The sequence below is a fragment of the Salmo trutta genome, chromosome 8, assembly GCF_901001165.1.
Source record: "Salmo trutta chromosome 8, fSalTru1.1, whole genome shotgun sequence".
Taxonomy (NCBI): domain Eukaryota; kingdom Metazoa; phylum Chordata; class Actinopteri; order Salmoniformes; family Salmonidae; genus Salmo; species Salmo trutta.
In genome coordinates, this window is record NC_042964.1 from 50653072 (window position 1) to 50678078 (window position 25007).

The 25007-nt window shown below is 43.6% G+C and overlaps 1 protein-coding gene across 9 annotated transcripts in view; it reads left to right on the forward strand.

The window, feature by feature from the left end:
* Positions 1-24773, forward strand: part of LOC115199164 (neuron navigator 3) — a 389962-nt gene extending 365189 nt beyond the window's left edge. For 5 of the 9 annotated variants that reach the window (XM_029761788.1, XM_029761784.1, XM_029761785.1 and 2 more), the window contains 16 exons: positions 117-238; positions 460-480; positions 2050-2073; positions 2574-2746; positions 6110-6275; positions 7368-7551; positions 9580-9677; positions 11433-11528; positions 11765-11933; positions 13265-13500; positions 13690-13844; positions 14485-14556; positions 16632-16828; positions 17205-17323; positions 17455-17658; positions 22093-24773. In XM_029761788.1, coding sequence (XP_029617648.1) covers positions 117-238; positions 460-480; positions 2050-2073; positions 2574-2746; positions 6110-6275; positions 7368-7551; positions 9580-9677; positions 11433-11528; positions 11765-11933; positions 13265-13500; positions 13690-13844; positions 14485-14556; positions 16632-16828; positions 17205-17323; positions 17455-17658; positions 22093-22212 — 2156 coding nt within the window. In that variant the 3' untranslated portion in view covers positions 22213-24773. The remainder of the gene's footprint in view (positions 1-116; positions 239-459; positions 481-2049; positions 2074-2573; positions 2747-6109; positions 6276-7367; positions 7552-9579; positions 9678-11432; positions 11529-11764; positions 11934-13264; positions 13501-13689; positions 13845-14484; positions 14557-16631; positions 16829-17204; positions 17324-17454; positions 17659-22092) is intronic. The other 4 variants (XM_029761781.1, XM_029761782.1, XM_029761786.1 and 1 more) reach the window with 4 other exon arrangements.
* The last annotated feature ends 234 nt before the right edge of the window (positions 24774-25007 follow it).

A 25007-nucleotide genomic window follows, 5' to 3' on the forward strand; every position in this document is an offset into this window, starting at 1 on the left:
AGCAGCCATACACCACTCTAGAAAGTTCATCCTCTTTGAAAGTTGATCTCAAACACCTGGCGCTTGGGAGTTAGACTGGGTAGGTACTAAAAAAGCGGGTTGTCTTGTGCTTCCAGACCTGCGGATTAGGCGGCAACACTCGTCGGAGAGCATGTCCAGCATCAACAGTGCAGCCAGTCACTCGTCCCTGGGCAGCGCCAAAGACCTAGAGGACAAGAAGAAGAAGAAGAAGAGCTGGGTAAGTTAGTGAGTGAAGAAATCCCACGGGAGAAGGAGAGGAGGAGGGTTTCTTGGCTCGTATAGACGTCTCCATGCAGTGCACTTCACTCTAACCTCTGAACCATCTAAACCATGCCAGTCTCACACTCCTTTCTACTGAGAAGTCATACATTGTCATAACTGTGACTTGTAATTCCACTCCCTTTTCTCACGCTCTCCCTAACCCTAACCCTCTGCCAGGGAAAGGAGAGAGGCAACAAGGTGAATATGAAACCCCCCCATCCTCTCGCATGTCTATGACAGAGTGAATGACTGTGAGATAAAGAGATAGAGAGGGGTAACACTTTTGTACAAGGATCACATATTGGGCACTAATTTCCTAAGTGTATAATTGTGTATATAAGTAGGTGAAAGGGAGCTTTATTCTATAGTATTAGCCAGTCGTTAGTCCTTCATTCAGTGTTTCCTGTACTCATTCATGTGTAAAGAAGAAAACACTAAATAAAGGCCTAATAAAATGTGTTAATAATACCAAATAAAGGCTTAATTCACTATTTCAAATAGTGCCTAATGTGGTCCATATACCCGAAAGGGACGGATACTTAATTGAGCATGAATCAGTGCTGTCCCGCTAAGTTGCCTTAAGTCCCCCAGTCAGTGTACCCCTTGATTAAGCGTACAGTCCATCTCTCCTAGTAATGTTAAGCTTCTTTCCCCTCTCCATCTGTGTGCAGTTACACTTCTGCCTCCCATGGAGAAAATATGACACACCCTATTTGAGAAACGCATTCATTCAAAATCCATGTTTTTGTAAATCCTCCCTCGACCTTGTGTTTTTCTGCCTGTAATACAGTTTCCTGCTGGTTAAAGAATACTATTTGCGAGGACCCTCTGAATAATTTTTCATTACATTCAATAATTACTCATACATTCTTATAATAAGATTCAGTACAGAAGACAACCCCACTTCAAGAGTATACAATCTGACCTCCATACTATCTCTTCTGGGAAACAGACCATGATGAACTGCTAAATGTTCGTCAAGGAGTACGACCAGCATCTTTACAACTGCTCAATTCCCTTTCCCAATCCTTCCCAGACTGAGCCAGAGAAAAGCTCATAAATAAAAATCTGGTTCTTATTTATGCAGCTATTCATATGAATTTGCATATAAATTCTGCCTCTGTGCCCCTGTGGCCTGAAGCACTGGGAGTGTGTGGCTCAGAGGTTAATGAAGAGCCTGTGATCTGGCTGAAGAGGGCATCGCTAACAGCAGGGAGCGGGACATGGGCACACACACACAAACACACACAAAAACACACACACACATCAAGTGCAGTTTCCCCTCCCTGGATCCATTCTTCAACTTGTACAGGAAACAAAATGTCTCCTACTGCCGGCTCCATTGTGGCTCCAGATGTTCTTTGACATGGGGGGAAAGGCTCCAGTCACACTGAAAATGATATGATTGTGCTAGGGCTCCTCCTCCTAACAAGGGAACCTAGAGATATGAGGCAGCTCAGCTCTGAGTGCCAAAATGCAAATGCCTCAGACCTCAGAAACTAATTGCCAGTTAAATGGAGTTTTAAAGGGGCAAGGGAAGTCTTTTGGGGTATGACAGTTGAACAAAGCTCATTAGGTATTTAGAAGCTATATTCTTCAAAAATCAATATATATATCATTCATTTGAAAGTATAAAAATGGATGTACCAATCTCAGATTTCCCCTTTAAAGATAATGGTGGCCCTAGCGGTAATACAGTAGTGATGATTTGTGGGTCAGTGGAGCGGCGTGTCCTTGTGATAACAGTAGTGATTGTTCTATCCTCAGGTGGCTGATTCCATCCCAGCACAGGTTAGTTATACTAAAGCGTCTACCGTCCGTATGCTGTGGTGACTTCCTCCTCTTCCTCCTCTCCTTTCCTCCTCAGTTCCTCAACGTTTTCCCCTTCTACAACTGTTCGGCATGGAAACAGCCCCTCTCTCCTCTTCCTCCATTTTGACTGCCTGTTTGTTTCTAGTTCCAGGACCTTAAAAAGTCTGGCTCCTCCCATGCATTCCTCATTCCTCCTCCATACAGTCTGGCTCCTCCCTGCATTCCTCATTTCTCCAGTCTGGCTCCTCCCCTGCCTTCCTCATTCCTCCTCCATACACTCTGGCTCCTCCCTGCATTCCTCCTCCATACAGTCGCCCTTGATTGGATCCCTCTCTCGCCCTTGATTGAGTTGCCTTGCGTTCCCTCTCTCTCAGATAATGACTGTTGCCTAAGAACAGCACTGACTTGGCCCGACAGGAAATTATGTCCGTTAAGTTGGAGAGATGGGCGATGTTGATGTTTTGGTGTTTCTCTTGCAGTTGCGGAGCTCGTTCAAGCAGGCGTTCAGTAAGAAGAAGGGCAACAAGCCTCAGTCTCCCCACGATGACATCGAAGAGATGACGGACTCATCGCTGCCGTCCTCGCCCAAGCTACAGCATGCTAACAGACAGGACAGCTTCCCAACACTACTCTCCTCAGCCTCCACCACAGAGTGAGTATACTGTAATATACACACACGGCAGATAGCCTAGCGGTTAGAGCGTTGGGCCAGTAACCGAAAGGTCGCTAGTTCGAATCTGCCGATTTTCCCTTGTGCAAGGCACTTAACCCTAATTGCCCCAGGGTCACCGTTGATAATGGCTGACCCTGGACGTGACCCTACTCTCCGAGGATGTCTCAGGGGGAGTTGGGATATGCAAAAACCACATTTCTAATTAACACATGTATGAATACACACTTGTACATGTGTGAAACAGGACAAATATAATCACCCACCTCATTATTATTATTATTACACAGGCTACATCCCAATCTACATACAACATACTTCAGCATCTTCCATTTCTTGGCACAAATGTTGTTTTTCTTCTGAATTCACCTTTTTTTATGTCTCTTCTTGTTCACCTTGTTTCTCCATTTCATATGTCTATCTGTCCAGTAACAAGTGCGTTTGTGATAGCAAGCCCCTCCCCATTTGGAAGTCAAAGAGAAGGCTAAACGGTCATGTGGTCTACAAGCACAGATCTCGGTAACAGGCAGTGTGTGGCTGGCACGCTGTTGGGGGTGTGAAGTGCTTTCATCATCTTAACTCAGCCTGCTTTTATCTTTTTTGGTGGCTCCCAAATGGCACCTTAGTCCCTATATTGTGCACTCTATGACCCATACGGCTCTGGTCAAAAGTATTGCACTATGTAGGGAATAGGGTGCTCTTTGGGACGTAACCTTCATCTCACAAAGGGCCCCAATCAGGCCACGACACAAAAATATAATGCACCAGAATGTGAGCTGCGTACACAAATATTAAAATCACTTGTAGCAGTCATGGGAGATTAAATTATACAGTGAGGGGAAAAAGTATTTGATCCCCTGCTGATTTTGTACGTTTGCCCACTGACAAAGAAATGATCAGCCTATAATTTTAATGGTAGGTTTATTTGAACAGTGAAAGACAGAATAACAACAAAAGAATCCAGAAAAACGCATGTCAAAAATGTTATACATTTATTTGCATTTTAATGAGGGAAATAAGTATTTGACCACCTCTCAATCAGAAAGATTTCTGGCTTCCAGGTGTCTTTTATACAGGTAACGAGCTGAGATTAGGAGCACACTCTTAAAGGGAGTGCTCCTAATCTCAGCTTGTTACCTGTATAAAAGACACCTGTCCACAGAAGCAATCAATCAATCAGATTCCAAACTCTCCACCATGGCCAAGACCAAAGAGCTCTCCAAGGATGTCAGGGACAAGATTGTAGACCTACACAAGGCTGGAATGGGCTACAAGACCATCGCCAAGCAGCTTGGTGAGAAGGTGACGACAGTTGGTGCGATTATTTGCAAATGGAAGAAACACAAAAGATCTGTCAATCTCCCTCGGCCTGGGGCTCCATGCAAGATCTCACCTCGTGGAGTTGCAATGATCATGAGAACGGTGAGGAACCAGCCCAGAACTACATGGGAGGATCTTGTCAATGATCTCAAGGCAGCTGGGACCATAGTCACCAAGAAAACAATTGGTAACACACTACGCCGTGAAGGACTGAAATCCTGCAGCGCCCGCAAGGTCCCCCTGCTCAAGAAAGCACATATACATGCCCGTCTGAAGTTTGCCAATGAACATCTGAATGATTCAGAGGACAACTGGGTGAAAGTGTTGTGGTCAGATGAGACCAAAATGGAGCTCTTTGGCATCAACTTAACTCGCCGTGTTTGAAGGAGGAGGAATGCTGCCTATGACCCCAAGAACCCCATCCCCAACGTCAAACATGGAGGTGGAAACATTATGCTTTCGGGGTGTTTTTCTGCTAAGGGGACAGGACAACTTCACCGCATCAAAGGGACGATGGACGGGGCCATGTACCGTCAAATCTTGGGTGAGAACCTCCTTCCCTCAGCCAGGGCATTGAAAATGGGTCGTGGATGGGTATTCCAGCATGACAATGACCCAAAACACACGGCCAAGGCAACAAAGGAGTGGCTCAAGAAGAAGTACATTAAGGTCCTGGAGTGGCCTAGCCAGTCTCCAGACCTTAATCTCATAGAAAATCTGTGGAGGGAGCTGAAGGTTCGAGTTGCCAAACATCAGCCTCGAAACCTTAATGACTTGGAGAAGATCTGCAAAGAGGAGTGGGACAAAATCCCTCCTGAGATGTGTGCAAACCTGGTGGCCAACTACAAGAAACGTCTGACCTCTGATTGCCAACAAGGGTTTTGCCACCAAGTACTAAGTCATGTGTTGCAGAGGGGTCAAATACTTATTTCCCTCATTAAAATGCAAATCATTTTATAACATTTTTGACATGCGTTCTTCTGGATTTTTTTGTTGTTATTCTGTCTCTCACTGTTCAAATAAACCTACCATTAAAATTATAGACTGATCATTTCTTTGTCAGTGGGCAAACGTACAAAATCAGCAGGGGATCAAATACTTTTTCCCTCACTATATTTCCGTGCTTACTGATACTGCTGGTGAATTGGCCATGTACAGAAGGCTCCTCCATCTTGCTAATATCCTCGGCTGGCCATGCATTTGCCAGAAGCATGCTAGTTTCATTCACATCTGCTGTGTGTGGGCCAGCTGGCTAGTTGGTTTGCCCTCACTTCTTTGGAGGGTCCCTGACAGGCTTTTCTAGCCGTGGAGAGTGATGCTCATAGTGTGGGTTTTGAAGTCAATTTCCCCATTTCAGATCGTAAACTCAGCTGTGACCTGCAGAGTTTGATAGTAGTGAATGACTTACATGGTAGCAGTAGTAGCAACATTGGAACCGTAGACAGACACCATCTTTGTCTTTGCTTGGCATGCCAGATGAACAATTCCTATGATGGAGGATTCACTCATCCCCAATGCTCACGTGATCCCAGTGTGACCCCATACCACCTATGTGTATGTGTGTTTTCTAAGTATGTCTGCCATAACGGTTTCCTACTGCCTCCAATGGATCCTCTTTGGTTTGACTGTTCAGCCGAGTTCTCTCCCTCGGGGGTTGAGGTTCCCTCGGTGGACGCTCCCCATGCCTGTACTGTACTGTGTGTAACTATCCCTGTTTGTAGTATTTCTAGCCTGTATGTGTAACTACCCCTTCTTGTAGTATTTCTAGCCTGTATGTGTAACTATTCCTGTTTGTAGTATTTCTAGCCTGTATGTGTAAATATCCCTGTTTGTAGTATTTCTAGCCTGTATGTGTAACTACCCCTGTTTGTAGTATTTCTAGCCTGTATGTGTAACTACCCCTGTTTGTAGTATTTCTAGCCTGTATGTGTAACTATCCCTGTTTGTAGTATTTCTAGCCTGTATGTGTAACTACCCCTGTGTGTAGTATTTCTAGCCCTGTGACCCCTGTGCGACCCCATGCAGGCTGTGTGAGTGCACGGAGGCGGAGGCGGAGATCATCCTGCAGCTGAAGAACGAGCTGAGGGAGAAGGAACTGAAGCTGACAGACATCCGCCTAGAGGCTCTTAGCTCCGCCCACCACCTGGACCAGATCCGAGAGGCCATGAACCGTATGCAGGTGAGGAACCAGGTAGCCTGCTAAACGAATGCACAACCCAAACCATGGGGGACCACCAATGACAATTAGCACTGACTTCTATATCAAATCACTAATTGTACATATAGCCTTATATTGTTGTTTGTTTAACACTAATCCAGTCAATTTCTTGTCGGATGTTTTATCTGTATGTATATTGTTTATAATGTAAACTGTAAAAAAAAAAATACTTCAGGAAGTAGACATTATTGGGTTGCACCCAGAGAGACCTGTTTCCCAGGGGCCAGTGGGCCGTGGCACTGTGCAGTTAGGGAGCTAATGCAGTGTTTGGTGATTGTTCTGGCTCTTTGATGCCATGCCAGGGGTGACTGGGTTGGTCAGGGGGTTCAGGGGGAAGCCAACAAGCCGCGATGGCACCGTGGTCAACTTACAATTTAACCACTCAGACCACTAATTAGGTTTATCTGTCAGTGGGGCTGGCTGTGCCATACAACCAATCACCTTTCTGGTAGAGCACTGACAATGCATCTCGTGACAAAGACCGGGGGGACAGTGGCTTGGCCGTTGATGTCAACTCCCATGACAAAACGGCAACAACTGGAGAAGTCAGCGCTCTCTCCTCAGATGTGTAGATAATCTACCCAGGCCCTTAATCTGGGATTTAGATTTGTGAACAGCCCAGTACAAAGAGCTCTGTTGAGATTAAAGGGGCTCTCACAGCCAACAATGATGCTAATACTGATCCACAATGATAACTATGGCCAGTCTGAATGCAAGGAAATTTCCATATTCTTCTAATCGGCTTACCTCTCAGTAGAATGACTTTATTTTACATCGGGTTGGGCTCAGTTTCTGGATTGCTCTCTAAAAGCATCCATTTGTGGTGACGTCGGTGTCTCCCAACAGGTGGCGTAGACCTACATGATTAGTTATAACCATAGAAATATGAATTACTAGACAGGACACTCAATACGGTTGCTGGTCCACCCATCACAGAACATTGACTCTAATGGGAATGTCCATTCTGGTAATTCTGTTTCTATGGTTTAGAAAAGCATCTGTCAGGAAATGCCGACAGTGTCATTTAGAGTATCCTCCTGATGTTTATTCTCTGTCACTGGGCAGAATGAGATCGAGCTGCTGAAAGCGGAAAATGACCGGCTCAAGACGGGAGGCACCACGCCAGCCGCCACGCCAGCCAAGATGGGCCGGCCGCCCTCTGAGACCTCCAGCACATCCTCGTCCTCCTCGCGCCAATCTCTGGGCCTGTCCCTCAACAACCTCAATATCACAGACACCATCATGTCAGGTGATTCACCACAGCCCCGTGACTGTACAACATGACAGACACCATCATGTCAGGTGATTCACCACAGCCCTGTGACTCTACAACATGACAGACACCATCATGTCAGGTGATTCACCACAGCCCCGTGACTCTACAGTAGAACAGTTTACATTATATTCTCCTGGATGATGATTTAGTAGAACAGTTTACATTATATTCTCCTGGATGATGATTTAGTAGAACAGTTTACATTATATTCTCCTGGATGATGATTTAGTAGAACAGTTTACATTATATTCTCCTGGATGATGATTTAGTAGAACAGTTTACATTATATTCTCCTGGATGATGATTTAGTAGAACACTTTACATTATATTCTCCTGGATGAGGATTTAGTTGAACAGTTTACATTGTCATTTGAGACCAGTCATTAGGATAGGGACTTGTTCTTAGGGAGTTGAGCTGGAGTGTGTCACACAGGGGATTGTTTGAGACTGCTTCTCTGTGGATGGGGGCTCCAATAGCTTTGACACACTCAATGTATTAAAGTCTTTACTGTTATCCAACACGCTGTGTTGATCTATCTTTATTGTTACCCAACACACTGTGTTGATCTATCTTTATTGTTACCCAACACGCTGTGTTGATCTATCTTTATTGTTACCCAACACGCTGCGTTGCCCAACTTTACTGTTACCCAACACGCTGCATTGATCTATCTTTACTGTTACCCAACACGCTGCGTTGATCTATCTTTACTGTTACCCAACACGCTGTGTTGATCTATCTTTACTGTTACCCAACACGCTGCGTTGATCTATCTTTACTGTTACCCAACACGCTGCGTTGATCTATCTTTACTGTTACCCAACACGCTGCGTTGATCTATCTTTACTGTTACCCAACACGCTGCGTTGATCTATCTTTACTGTTACCCAACACGCTGCGTTGATCTATCTTTACTGTTACCCAACACGCTGCGTTGATCTATCTTTACTGTTACCCAACACGCTGCGTTGATCTATCTTTACTGTTACCCAACAGGCTGCGTTGATCTATCTTTACTGTTACCAAACACGCTGCGTTGATCTATCTTTACTGTTACCAAACACGCTGCGTTGATCTATCTTTACTGTTACCAAACACGCTGCGTTGATCTATCTTTATTGTTACCCAACACGCTGCGTTGATCTATCTTTACTGTTACCCAACACGCTGCGTTGATCTATCTTTACTGTTACCCAACACGCTGCGTTGATCTATCTTTACTGTTACCCAACACGCTGCGTTGATCTATCTTTACTGTTACCCAACACGCTGTTCGGACAGTTTGAAGATAATGTTCTAATCCTTTTGAATGAAGGTGAGTCACCACAGCACGTTTGTCCAAGTAGAGTTCCTCAAGTTGAAGTAACATCTGCATCAATCAAGCAGACGTCAGAACAGAACTCCTCGGAGAGCTGTGTGTGTGTGTGTGTGTGTGTGTGTGTGTGTGTGTGTGTGTGTGTGTGTGTGTGTGTGTGTGTGTGTGTGTGTGTGTGTGTGTGTGTGTGTGAGACTAATTAAACCTTGTATGCTCCTCTTCTCCGAATCCGGCCTTGTCCTCGTCGATGAGTGGAGTGCTGTTCGTTTCTCCTCGTCTGTCCTGTAATTAAAATAGAACACTCTCGGAGGACTTTGGTGGGGGATGAGTTGAGAGCAGCAGTGCGTGGGAAGACGAGTGGCAGAGGGCCCTTATCACCCCTGCACAGAGCCTGCATGCCAGCAAGCCAGCCGAATACAAAGTAGTACCCCTTCCTACCTAGTTCAATGTAAATAAAGCAGAGAGAGAGGAAAATACAATGTTTATAATTAATATCTGGGGCTCCTAGCAAAGTCACCTTTTTTAGCCTGACAACCGTGTCTTTCAAACATGCAGAAGGGCCGTTATATATTACATTTAGTCTCTGTCGTTTTTACGTCTCTATTTATCAGACGCTTTTATTACAGAGATGTTTTTCCCCAAGATTGTTTCCTCCCTTGATAGATAGTTGTGTTTGTGCCCACAGATATTCTCCTGGACGATGGTTATGAGGGCAATCTACGCAAAGAGGGGCGCAGTGTCCGCATTGTGGTCACAATCAACAGTGGCTCCAATAAGACCAAGGTAACTAATGAGATATAGGTGCCTAGAATAACAATGTGAGAATCTTATGCTGTCGTATGATCAGATGCTTCAGTACCAGCGCTTGACTTGGGCAGGAGCTCACCAGAGCCGAGTACCGGGACCTTCGTTTTTCTGTTCCTCTATTATATCAAAAGAATTTTGGAGCTCCTGCACCTTAAAACTTCTTACGACCGAGTTTGACAACAGCCAGTGAAAAATCAGAGCACCAAATTCAAAACCACAAATCTAATAATTTCAATTTCTCAAACATAGGACTATTTTACACCATTTTATAGATACACTTCTCCTGAATCGAACCACGTTGTCCGATTTCAAAAAGGCTTTACAGCGAAAGCAAAACATTAGATTATGTTAGGAGAGTATATAGACACAAATAACCACACAGCCATTTTCCAAGCAACTAGATGCATCACAAATACCCAAAACACAGCTAAATGAAGCACTATCCTTTGACGATCTTCATCAGATGACACTCCTAGGACATCATGTTACACAATACATGCATTTTTTGTTCGATACCGTTCATATTTATATCTAAAAACAGCATTTTACATTGGAGCGTGACGTTCAGAAAATATTTTCCCTCAAATATTGCCGGTGAATCAGCGCAACAATTTACAAAAATGCTCATCATAAACGTTGATAAAAAATTCAACTGTCATTCAAAGAATTATAGATGAACATCTCCTTTATGCAAACGCTGTGAAAGATTTCAAAAAAGCTTCACGAGGAAAGCACACTTTGCAATAATCTGAGTACTGCGCTCAGAAAAATACACTAGGCAATACAGATAGCCGCCATTTTGGAGTCATCTAAATTAATAAATAGTATTAGAAATATTCACTTACCTTTGATGATCTTCATCAGAAGGCACTTCCAGGTATCCCAGGTCCACAATAAATGTTGTTTTGTTCGATAAACTCCATAATGTATGTCCAAATAGCTCCTTGTTGTTAGCGCGTTCAGTTAGCTACTCCAAATGTAGGAAGCGCGCGGAAAATGTCACGACGAAAAGTAAAAAAGTTATATTTACGTTCGTTCAAACATGTCAAACGTTGTATAGCATCAATCTTTAGGGCCTTTATCACTTAGAACTTCAATAATAATCCAACCGGACGATACCATTGTCTTGAAAAACATTTTGGAACACAGCTACCTCTCACGTGAACGTGCGCCAATGAAACTGATGTCCTTCCCTGAGTCACCAACTTCCCAGCCTTCTTGTTCGCTCTCTGTTCATCATAGAAGCCTCAAACAACTTCCTAAAGACTGTTGACATCTAGTGGAAGCCTTAGGAAGTGCAAAATGAATCCTTAGTCACTGTGTGTTCGATAGGCAATGACTTGGAAAGATTCCACGCATCAGATTTCCACTTCCTGGTAGTATTTCTCTCAGGTTTTTGCCTGCCATATGAGTTCTGTTATACTCACAGACATCATTCAAATAGTTTTAGAAACTTCAGAGTGTTTTCTATCCAAATCTACTAATATGCATATCCTAGCTTCTGAGTTTGAGTAGGAGGCAGTTTAATATGGGTACGTATTTCATCCGAAAGTGACAATACTGCCCCCTATGCGATTGGTGTCGTAAGAGGTTTATAAACAGTACCGGCAACCAAAATAAACACTGGCACCTATTTCAGTCCAAGTCACTGTTCGGTACAACAATTTTGCCACTTATTTTCATTCAAGTCTCTGACATTCTACATTTTCTAATTCCCTATCGTACACTCAGGGTATGCAAAGCCAGGAGTACCTCATTGGTTCCATCGGCGTGAGCGGAAAGACCAAGTGGGATGTGCTAGATGGAGTAATCAGACGATTATTCAAGGTAAAACCTCCTTCCCCCTGCTCACCATATGATCAGTCACTGACTGAACCCTACAGACCAAAAACCAAATATGAAGCACTCCATTTTTTTGTGTCAGAAAATGCTCATGATATATGGTTCTTCATCTGTATGATTGACAGACTATTTCTTTGTTGTGGAAACATATGGAAAAACACTGAGATGTTAGATAGAATGTGTCTTGATCTTAGAATTCTATGTGGCCATTTCCCCTCCAGGAGTACGTGTTCCGGGTGGACCCACTGACCAGTCTGGGGCTGAACTCAGACAGTATAGTCAGCTATAGGATGGGGGATGTGGTGCGGGCCCACGCCTCTGAACTGCCTGAAATGCTGCCCTGTGGCTACCTTGTGGGGGACAACAACATCATCAGCGTCAACCTCAAAGGTACTAGGATGGCCCAGACTAACGGCATGATGCATTTCACTGTTTCTATTGTTGTGTGTTTTATGTATTACTGTACGTCCTACATCCTTTTAAGGACATGACCAAACACATTTCCCTCTGGTGGGATAATAAAGTTTATTAAATCAAAATAGCACAGATATAGAGGAAGGGCCTTGAGTCTTGACCATGAGACCTGACCAGGAACAACCCACGGCCCTACCTATAGGATGGCATGTTTCCAAACATGACAAAATGGAACCCCAGAACGTTTAAATAGAATGTCCAAAAGCTTCTTAATCCTGACATGACAATACCCTCATGCACTTTGAAAAGCACTTCGGACACTTCAGTCAATGTACTGCTCCTGAAGGGGCAAAGGAGGTGTTTTAAATGGACTAACCTCAGCTTCCATTTTTATTCACCAGAGCTAAAAAAAAAAAGTAGACAACACGTCCTTTATTTCACTCGCACGCTGGCTGCTATATTCCTGTGTTCGTAATGGCCGCTTCTCTCCCATAGTCACAACAGTGGCCATCAGCAGGAAAATGTAGTGGGCCAGGCCTGAACTGGGTGCGATTGAATCCTGTGTCAGCACTCTGCATTACAGTTGTGTTTTCACTGGAGGTGTAGTGTCCAAGCTCCCATCAACAGTCAATTATAGTTACTCTGCAGTCATTAAAGCTGAATTATAGTTACTCTGCAGTCATTGAAGCTGAATTATAGTTACTCTGCAGTCATTGAAGCTGAATTATAGTTACTCTGCAGTCATTAAAGCTGAATTATAGTTACTCTGCAGTCATTGAAGCTGAATTATAGTTACTCTGCAGTCATTGAAGCTGAATTATAGTTACTCTGCAGTCATTGAAGCTGAATTATAGTTACTCTGCAGTCATTGAAGCTGAATTATAGTTACTCTGCAGTCATTGAAGCTGAATTATAGTTACTCTGCAGTCATTGAAGCTGAATTATAGTTACTCTGCTGATCCTAAATCAGCGCTCCTACTCTGAGACGCTTGACACATACGCCACCTGACGTCCCAAAGAGTTGCACCATAAACAATAATCAACTCTTCCCATTTCTCATGATTTATTTTATGTTAACATAATTTATTAGCCATCGCACAGTCGCACTGCATTTAATTATGATATTTTATGGGCTATTACCTGAGTGAATGAACTCAATTCATTCCATTTGTTTTAGAATGGCATGAATTGTATTCAGTCTACCACAGGTTGTGAGAGGCTATGTACCGTTATATACCGTTAGCATGATAATATCCTGTATTATTAGCAGCTAGTATCATCAGACAATCACGTCTCTCCTCCTGTAGGTGTGAAGGAGAACAGCATAGACAGCCTGGTATTTGACACCCTCATCCCCAAGCCCATCATCCAGAGATACCTCAACCTGCTCATGGAGCATCGCCGCATCATCCTCTCTGGCCCCAGCGGCACCGGGAAGTCCTTCCTGGCCAGCAAGCTGGCAGAGTTCATTGTCACCAAGTCTGAGCGAAAGGTCACGGAGAGCAACTTGGCTAGCTTCAACGTGGACCAGAAATCCAGCAAGGTAAGAAAACGCTCAGCCAAGAGTATTAAGGAGCTAGTCGCTAAGGAGTCGACATATTTGTCTATAAATCGCCTCGTTTGGCACTGTACAGTATATCAAGGACAGTGGTCCTATTTCAAAGACAAAGTAACACTCACTTTATGAATAATGGCCACCTCATTAAGCTCACTTTGTGTTGTTTCTGTGCAGGACCTGCGTCAGTACCTATCCAGCCTGGCAGAGCAGTGCAACTCTGAGGAGAGCGAGACGGAGCTGCCCACCGTGGTCATACTGGACAACCTCCACCACATCGGCTCACTCAGCGACATCTTCAACGGATTCCTCAACTACAAGTACCACAAATGGTGAGTATAGCTCCACCGGCACAGGAAGCAAGTCTAGCCGCTATAGGATGGTGGTGGTGTTGATGATGATGGGGGTGATGGGGGTGGTGATGGTGGTAGTGATGATGATGGTGGTGGGGATGATGATTATTATTGCGTTAAACTCAAATGCAACAGTTAGAGTTAATGTGAACACTGGGATTCTGTACCAACAACCATTTCCAGCTTTACTCATTACAAGATGGTCGTGGTGGTGGTGATGATGGTGGGGATGATGATGGTGATGATTATTGTGTTTAACTCAAATGCAACAGTTAGAGTTAATGTGAACACTGGGATTCTGTACCAACAACCATTTCCAGCTTTACTCATTACAAGATGGTCGTGGTGGTGGTGGTGATGATGGTGGTGGGGATGATGATGATGATTGTGTTTAGCTCAAATGCAACAGTTAATGTGAACACTGGGATTCTGTAACAACAACCATTTCTAGCTTTACTCATTACAAGATAATGCAATTCGTATTGTATTCTAGATAGTTTACCTTCTGTTCCCTGATAAGCACAATCAGTGTTGTGAAAGGAAAGGTAAATATCCGTATTGCCTCGCCCTGGTACGTAACTGCACTGTCCTCAGTATAATTCTTCTGTCTTGTCTGCAGCCCGTATGTGATTGGAACCATGAACCAGGGAGTGTCTTCCTCTCCCAACCTTGAGCTTCACCACAATTTCAGGTATGTGTACCTTCACCAACACTCAAACCAGGATTCAAAAGCTTCATTTGCTCTTTGCTTTGAATATATTGTTTTTCCTGTGCAGACAACGTATTCAAGCAGATTTTTGCTAACTAACATTATTTTGGGGCCTTTTTTTGGTTGAAAACTCTGTTTATTCAGTTTTACACACAAGACAACACAAAACAATATAAATAATATACTCAACTAGAAAAAATACAAATAAAAAAGAAAAGCTTTAAAGATACCGTACTTTGGACAAGTTAAACACACTGGGCAGAAGGCTGCCAAGGTTAAAGGGCAATCTGTAGTACAGGGACAGAGCACACACCTCATCATTGTTCCTGTAAACAGACAAGGGATAGGGGGGGGGGAGAAATGCAACCACCCAACCATCCACTGGACCAAAAATAAAGTTTACAATGCTTTAAAAAATATATAATAATTTTATGTAAGCGTGAACAAACAAACAACAAACAAAAAAACTGGGCGAAACAAGCTCACAGTTTAGTCTCTGACAGGGCAAGATGAACAAGGCATCCGCAGGTCACATTCAATAAGAATCAATAGGCACATCATCAACCTTAATGCCCCCCCCCCCCCCAAAAAAACACAAAGAAATGCTCATCCAACCCTTAATTCACAGGGGAGTTAAATACAGACTTATTTTAGTTTTAATATGAATTCCATCAGAGGATGGACTGTTTAAAGTAAGACCGGAACGGAGCCCAAGCCTCAAAAACCAGTTTGGGGTTCCTACATGTATTGAATTTAATTATTTATATTTTCAGAGAGCACAACACATCTCCCACCCAATATTTATAATATGAGGGAGCTGCCATCTTCCAGTTCTGTTATGTTCTGATTATGTACAGTATTTTATCAGCATTTCATTCCTACTTCCACTAGTAGAAACAATAATACCACCACCAGGCCTACTGCCTCAAAATAGTTGTGTGGATGTCTTTCAAACCATGAAGTCAGTCAACTTCAGATATTACAGATTAGAACGTAGAATAATAATTGAAAAAATTGTGGGGGGGGGCACCGTAATTAAGCTGCAATATGTAACTTTTTGGGCGACCTAACAAAATGCACATAGAACTATTTGTTATAGATCTGTCATTCTAATTGAAAGTAAGTCTAAGAAGCGGTAGATCTGTTCTATATGAGCTATTTCTATGCTTCCCGTTAAGTTTAGTTTTTGCGTCTTTAACTTTGGTTTTGTACACCAGCTTCAAACAGCTGACAATACAATATTTTTGGTTATGGAAAATATTTTACAACGGTTTAGATGATACAATGATTCTCTACACTAGACTTGCTGGTTTTGTAACATAAACTGAAATTAGGTTAACTATTAGAATTTTTCTAAACAGGCAATGGCGGAGTGATTTATGCATAGTGCATCTTAAACTTGACTAATTAGCTTTGCTAATTTGACCTGATATAATTTTAGGCCTTACACACCTGGTAATTTTTTACGTGACATATTTGAGAAGATAATTACATGACTAATGTGGCGACAGATATATTTGTCATTGGGTGCATGCAAAATCACACTGACATTCATTGATTAACATTTTCATCACACTGTCACCATGGAAGGTACAGGAAACAGCCCAGCATTTCATAAAAGACAGAATTACAATATGGAATGATCAAACCAGAGTGCAAGCCTCAGAACAAGCAGTCATCTTTATTATGACAACTGACAACAGAGCAGTCATCACCAATGGGGCTTTATTTGGGATACAGATTTCAAATACATGCCAAACATCCATCCCCCAAACGGCCCTTATCTTTGGGCCAAACTTGCGTGGAATTTCCCTAATGCTGAATTCCAAATCGACCTCTAGTGCCATTCTCAAGTCACTGATCTGAAAGAATTGGATCTGGGTATAAGAAACTTGATGCTTCATCTTTTCTTTCCATAGGCTGATTGGAATAACCACCACATCCAATCATTTCAGGTCTACCGGAATCATCATGTGTAGCCTCCAATTCCATCACAGCTGCTCCATAGAGTGTGATGTCATACATGTTGTCTCGTCATCCTTTTCCCCCGTCTCCAGGTGGGTGCTGTGTGCCAACCACACAGAGCCGGTCAAGGGTTTCCTAGGCCGATTTCTGCGCAGGAAGCTGATCGAGACGGAGATCAACAGGAACATGCGCAGCAATGACCTCATCAAGGTCATCGACTGGATTCCCAAGACGTGGCAGCACCTCAACGGCTTTCTGGAGGCCCACAGCTCCTCAGACGTCACCATCGGTTAGACAATGCGCACACACACACACACACACTTTGGCCGTGCAGCATTTACAGTGATATGGCCTCTGCAGAAGTCAGGACATTCATACTTCTTGCTCTTCGCTGAGCAGCACAGAGCTGTTGTCTAGGAAGTGAGTTTGTGTTTATGCAGGACCTGCAGCCCCCACCTACCGTCAACCAATCATGTCAATGCGGAGCTATACAGAGCCCTCCGGATTATTACAAAATTTGAGAGGCGCATGGCGATGCGGTACAGAGCTCAATATAGCCTCTGCGTCACACCATCCGTACTGCGCCTCCGACCACATTTTCCAATCAAGCATGAATTGTCTCTGACCCCACAAAACACACTGAATGTGTTGTGTTCTGCCTACAGGTCCCAGGCTCTTCCTGTCCTGCCCCATGGATGCAGATGGCTCGCGGGTGTGGTTCACTGACCTATGGAACTACTCCCTGGTGCCTTACCTGCTGGAAGCCGTTAGAGAAGGGCTCCAGGTGGGTACAGACGGAGGTCAAAGGATACAAAGTAGAGGGGTACCGGTCTAGGGAGAAGTTGCCCCTGTCATCAGCATCTATGATTTCTCCTTTCGCTTATCTCATTTCTCGTTTTGTGGCCACCATTACAGCTGTACGGCAAGAGGGCGGCGTGGGAGGACCCGTCCAAGTGGGTGAAGGACACCTACCCCTGGAGATCTGCCTCCTTGCAGCATGACAGCCAGGCCCTGCTCCAGTTACGGCCAGAGGATGTGGGCTATGACGGCTACAGCTCCTCCAAAGAGGGCGCCTCCTCCAAACAAGTGTCCCAGAGTGACACGGAAGGAGACCCACTGGTAAGGAGAAATGAAAACAAAGCCCTGAAATGCTGAAAAAAGGTCCAGTACAGGGATTTCTAATTTCTGAAGAAGTCCATTGAAAGCCGAAACGTCAGTCTTTTAAATTTGTCTAATAAAACTACGTATCTTTAATGGTGAGCGAGTGTTATGCCTTTTCCTGTCCAATCATTTAATTTCCTTCAATTATGTTTTGGAGCATGGTTGAACATTATTGAATTAAGTTTCCACCCTGAACCCTTCTTTCAGCACTTCAGTTTTACAGTCCTAGGACTAAGCACCACTTCAGTTTTACAGTCCTAGGACTAAGCACCACTTCAGTTTTACAGTCCTAGGACTAAGCACCACTTCAGTTTTACAGTCCTAGGACTAAGCACCACTTCAGTTTTACAGTCCTAGGACTAAGCACCACTTCAGTTTTACAGTCCTAGGACTAAGCACCACTTCAGTTTTACAGTCCTAGGACTAAGCACCACTTCAGTTTTACAGTCCTAGGACTAAGCACCACTTCAGTTTTACAGTCCTAGGACTAAGCACCACTTCAGTTTTACAGTCCTAGGACTAAGCACCACTTCAGTTTTACAGTCCTAGGACTAAGCACCACTTCAGTTTTACAGTCCTAGGACTAAGCACCACTTCAGTTTTACAGTCCTAGGACTAAGCACCACTTCAGTTTTACAGTCCTAGGACTAAGCACCACTTCAGTTTTACAGTCCTAGGACTAAGCACCACTTCAGTTTTACAGTCCTAGGACTAAGCACCACTTCAGTTTTACAGTCCTAGGACTAAGCACCACTTCAGTTTTACAGTCCTAGGACTAAGCACCACTTCAGTTTTACAGTCCTAGGACTAAGCACCACTTCAGTTTTACAGTCCTAGGACTAAGCACCACTTCAGTTTTACAGTCCTAGGACTAAGCACCACTTCAGTTTTACAGTCCTAGGACTAAGCACCACTTCAGTTTTACAGTCCTAGGACTAAGCACCACTTCAGTTTTACAGTCCTAGGACTAAGCACCACTTCAGTTTTACAGTCCTAGGACTAAGCACCACTTCAGTTTTACAGTCCTAGGACTAAGCACCACTTCAGTTTTACAGTCCTAGGACTAAGCACCACTTCAGTTTTACAGTCCTAGGACTAAGCACCACTTCAGTTTTACAGTCCTAGGACTAAGCACCACTTCAGTTTTACAGTCCTAGGACTAAGCACCACTTCAGTTTTACAGTCCTAGGACTAAGCACCACTTCAGTTTTACAGTCCTAGGACTAAGCACCACTTCAGTTTTACAGTCCTAGGACTAAGCACCACTTCAGTTTTACAGTCCTAGGACTAAGCACCACTTCAGTTTTACAGTCCTAGGACTAAGCACCACTTCAGTTTTACAGTCCTAGGACTAAGCACCACTTCAGTTTTACAGTCCTAGGACTAAGCACCACTTCAGTTTTACAGTCCTAGGACTAAGCACCACTTCAGTTTTACAGTCCTAGGACTAAGCACCACTTCAGTTTTACAGTCCTAGGACTAAGCACCACTTCAGTTTTACAGTCCTAGGACTAAGCACCACTTCAGTTTTACAGTCCTAGGACTAAGCACCACTTCAGTTTTACAGTCCTAGGACTAAGCACCACTTCAGTTTTACAGTCCTAGGACTAAGCACCACTTCAGTTTTACAGTCCTAGGACTAAGCACCACTTCAGTTTTACAGTCCTAGGACTAAGCACCACTTCAGTTTTACAGTCCTAGGACTAAGCACCACTTCAGTTTTACAGTCCTAGGACTAAGCACCACTTCAGTTTTACAGTCCTAGGACTAAGCACCACTTCAGTTTTACAGTCCTAGGACTAAGCACCACTTCAGTTTTACAGTCCTAGGACTAAGCACCACTTCAGTTTTACAGTCCTAGGACTAAGCACCACTTCAGTTTTACAGTCCTAGGACTAAGCACCACTTCAGTTTTACAGTCCTAGGACTAAGCACCACTTCAGTTTTACAGTCCTAGGACTAAGCACCACTTCAGTTTTACAGTCCTAGGACTAAGCACCACTTCAGTTTTACAGTCCTAGGACTAAGCACCACTTCAGTTTTACAGTCCTAGGACTAAGCACCACTTCAGTTTTACAGTCCTAGGACTAAGCACCACTTCAGTTTTACAGTCCTAGGACTAAGCACCACTTCAGTTTTACAGTCCTAGGACTAAGCACCACTTCAGTTTTACAGTCCTAGGACTAAGCACCACTTCAGTTTTACAGTCCTAGGACTAAGCACCACTTCAGTTTTACAGTCCTAGGACTAAGCACCACTTCAGTTTTACAGTCCTAGGACTAAGCACCACTTCAGTTTTACAGTCCTAGGACTAAGCACCACTTCAGTTTTACAGTCCTAGGACTAAGCACCACTTCAGTTTTACAGTCCTAGGACTAAGCACCACTTCAGTTTTACAGTCCTAGGACTAAGCACCACTTCAGTTTTACAGTCCTAGGACTAAGCACCACTTCAGTTTTACAGTCCTAGGACTAAGCACCACTTCAGTTTTACAGTCCTAGGACTAAGCACCACTTCAGTTTTACAGTCCTAGGACTAAGCACCACTTCAGTTTTACAGTCCTAGGACTAAGCACCACTTCAGTTTTACAGTCCTAGGACTAAGCACCACTTCAGTTTTACAGTCCTAGGACTAAGCACCACTTCAGTTTTACAGTCCTAGGACTAAGCACCACTTCAGTTTTACAGTCCTAGGACTAAGCACCACTTCAGTTTTACAGTCCTAGGACTAAGCACCACTTCAGTTTTACAGTCCTAGGACTAAGCACCACTTCAGTTTTACAGTCCTAGGACTAAGCACCACTTCAGTTTTACAGTCTAGGACTAAGCACCACTTCAGTTTTACAGTCCTAGGACTAAGCACCACTTCAGTTTTACAGTCCTAGGACTAAGCACCACTTCAGTTTTACAGTCCTAGGACTAAGCACCACTTCAGTTTTACAGTCCTAGGACTAAGCACCACTTCAGTTTTACAGTCCTAGGACTAAGCACCACTTCAGTTTTACAGTCCTAGGACTAAGCACCACTTCAGTTTTACAGTCCTAGGACTAAGCACCACTTCAGTTTTACAGTCCTAGGACTAAGCACCACTTCAGTTTTACAGTCCTAGGACTAAGCACCACTTCAGTTTTACAGTCCTAGGACTAAGCACCACTTCAGTTTTACAGTCCTAGGACTAAGCACCACTTCAGTTTTACAGTCCTAGGACTAAGCACCACTTCAGTGGTCCAGAAAATATAGACATATTGGTTAGAGAGCCAGCACAACACAATGATTCGGGGCAGCAGGTAGCCTAGTGGTTAGAGAGTTGGGCCAGTAACCGAAAGGTTGCTAGATCGAATCCCCGAGCTGACAAGGTAAAAATCTGTCGTTCTGTCCCTGAACAAGGCAGTTAACTCACTGTTCCTAGGCTGCCATTGTTCTCAACTGACTTGCCTAGTTAAATAAAGGTCAAATCAAAAATATGTAAAACATGATGAAGACTGAAATCACAGGCATGTTCTATTTCTGAATGCTCATTTTAATGACTGTTTTATTTGTACAGTGATATGTAAAATAGAGTCATATGAAAAGAGTTTGCTAAGAGAGTTTTACGTTCACTGAAGCTAAGTGAAGTAACATGAAAGAGACCATGTTGGTTGATATAATATTAATAAACAATAAAAAAAGAGACATCAGTGAGGAAAGGTGGTAGCTAGTTTCCAAGGATACCAATAACAAACGTGACAGCAGATGACCTTGTCCCCCATACACACACACACAACCAAATTAAGCTCTGAAATGTCAGCAGCTCGTTATTCGGATGACTACACTTTAATTCCACTTTGTGCGTGATAAACAGTGTGGCAGGCGATTCCTGGGGAGTTGAATAGGAATGGGCTTTCTCTGCTGGCCACTTAATCCTCAACACATTACTGTGTAATCATCAGAGGAGGCCTGCACAGAGCTGCCCAGCCCTGGCCGCTCGCCTGCCTATAGGCCCACCAGGACCATTACAGGGAAAATGAAGACCGCTGTGCCAGGTGCTTTCCATATATGGTAGGAACGGGCCACTCCGTTCCTCAGGGGCTTGAGGATCGGCTGGTTTTTCATCTTTCTTTTCAAACCACGTCTGATGTAGACCTGAGGAACCAGATGTGTGCAATTAAGCGCGATGCAAGTGGAAAAAGCAGCTGACACTCGGGCCCCCTGGTGTCCATCTCTGATAAAGGACCACTACAATGGGCCCCCTGGTGTCCATCTCTGATAAAGGACAACTACAATGTCACCTTAATGATAATACCCAGTCTAAGACCTTGTAGTTGGGATAGTGGACTCTGAATAGCAATGTGGTGTTGGACCTCTTTTTGTTTACCAGTCTTTTTATTGGTTGTTTGTTTTCTGTGTTTTCCAGATGAACATGCTAATGAGGCTGCAGGAGGCGGCCAACTACTCCAGCGCGCAGAGCTGCGACAGCGACAGCGCCAGTCACCATGACGACCAGCTGGACTCATCGCTGGAGTCGGCGCTCTAGACAAGAGCTCGGAGAGGAGACCTCAGATGGAGTGACGGAGCGGAGCGCTTTTCAGCGTGGCGTCAGCGAGACGTGGCGGCTCGAACACTTCCAGGCACCCCACACATAAGACAGAGAGATGTGTGTAGTCAGGAGATGTCTGTTAGCGGGGTCGGGGGGAGTAAGGCCTCTGACAAAATGGAGTAGATTTTTGTGTATGGTGGTTGAGACACAGTCCTCCATTTCTCCACTGGTTGTGGCATCCCAAAATGCAGGCTGCACGTACACAGTGAGAGACAATTATGTCTGTGGTTCTACACCATAAAACTGGAATTGACATTATAGTTTTATTTATGTTGATTCACAGTTGTTGTATTAACTACGGATGTTTACAAGGGCCAAATTCTGGTTTCGTTTACTAAGGTGCTGAACAAAAAAAGGCACGTATCCCTCCCGTCAAACCCTGACCTCAGACGAGCCACATGGTGCTGGTCCCGTGCTTAAACCTGTCCCTAGTTTACAGGCAACGCCAAGACCCTCCATACACCACTCGCCAACAAGCACAAAAAGAGCATTGTGTGTCGTCCAACCAACTGCTACTGTGAAACAATGGGCAAGTGCCAATGTTACCGTTTGATTTACTGCCAAGTGCACTGCGACGTGTCCGTCCACATCCACAAACAGAGTCCTTTTAGGGTTTCACACTAGCAGACCAGTTGTTCGCCCTTTCCTTAAAAGATCGACAGCACTATACCAACAGATGGGTGCTGAAGGGATTGATGGCTCCTTCAATCCAAGGGCCATGTCAAGAACAGTACAAGCCTGATATTGGTGCTTTCTCAATGCAAAGCTCTGAGACAGGGGGTGTATTACTTCAGCCTTTGGCTCCCTGCTGACCATCCTGAGTGGATAGGAGATTGACAGGAACACACACTTCCTGACACACAACCATTCAAATGAAGTGGTCCCATATCGTCTCAGTGGGTGCTTTAATCTTAGTACAGTAAAGGAGAGTTTTATAACTACTTTTAGGCCAAAATATCTCACAAATCCTGTCAAAAAGTATGTTGCCCAAAACCATCCACTTTTGTTTCTGACAATAATATTGTACAAGCATAATGGCTGTTATACTGTATTTGCAAGTAGAACTGACCAATTGTATAAAAGTTCAAAGGGGTGGGCATTTTTTTAGTTGTTGCTTTTACCCAGTTGAGCTGGGTTCACTTGAACTGTCATGAGCACAACCTGACCCTTTTGATTTTATAGCCTAAGGAGCATGTTTTAAGCTTTCTAGGGGGGAACATTTGAAGGAGACTTTTACTTTTACATAACAGCGTGTGGTAGGGACAGAAGCCATTTTGGATTTTGATTGTCCTTCCTCCATTAATGAGTGGGTTGGTTTTGCACAGTTAAAGTGGGGGTGTAAATAATAAAGTATTGCACAGTGAATCAGAGATGCATTCTTCCCTGTTGATGTTATATTACGCTTTAACTCGCTGAGAATTATTGTACGTTGCAAAAAAATACAAAATAGAAATGCAAAAACCAACAAGCTGTCAGAAACAGGTGTATGTCTTGTGATGATTGGTTGTCTTGCCTATGCAGGAGGCATACGATGTACAGTATGATATAAAAAAAAAAATAACGCCGTATATTAATGTTCACTAAATCACTGATTTGAGGAGCAAACCATTCAATTGATCAAGAAAAGCAAATCTGGTCATTGTCACAGCCTTCCCTTTTGTGTATTCTCTGGAACTAGTATTTGGTGACTCATCCCCCTATTCAACAGGCAAAAATTCACTTCACAAAGTGTTACAGTGTAACATTTATTCACTTCCCAAAGCATTACACTGTAACATTTCTGAATATACTTTCATTCAGTCTTATATTCACCGGTTTTAGTAGAATCCGATTTTTTTTGTCATCCCATTCTGAGGTACGTTTGCCTACTGTTGTGCTATTTACAATTCCAAATAACAGGTGCTACTGGTGAACTAAATCTATCAGATTCCATTTTCTGCAGAAAATGTCACAACCTCAGGACAAGCTCTTGTTGTCATCACTTGGCTGTGACAAATGTATTTTTTATTTTGTTTTTGCTTGCATCATTGTGGGTCTACGCCATCAGCCTGCATCTAAACTTAGCCTGACACCCCTACCCACCCACACACACACACACACACACACACACTCATGCACAAACACACACACTCATGCACGGATTGTCGGTAAGACATAGCTCCCCTCCAACACAGCAGAAATCTAGTCAGTCCTCCCTGCTCCCCTAGGACACCATCAGTTGCCTAGTTAACCAAATGTTTTCACAACACAGTGTACCATTATGTCACGGTGACGCCATAAAATTGCAATTACATCTTAGTTGAAAACATTGCATTTACTGCTTTGAGAGAAGAGTTTCTTTTTTTTGTTGAAACATTTGTCCATAAATGTTTTATATTTTGTACATTTGTATGTAACATATCGTGTAAATAGACAGAGACAGCGATTTAAATCATCTGGAGGGATTTTGTAGTCTTTGTAAAGCCCTAATAAATGGTATTTGGTGTCACATGAGCAAACAAAGCGTCCTGTTCTATCTCATGTCTCTGTTCATTTTTTCTCCACCATATCTTTCCTCTGGTACAGACTTGGAGATATCCCAAACAAATGTTAAGACACACAACTGGTCTTGACTTTATTTACGGTTGCTCTTTGCTAGTGTGCAGTTTTATTTGAACATACATTTGTTTGGGATTTAACTTTGTTCCTGCCAGAACCAGCACCTGTATCTGGACATACAGCTGTGGACAGGG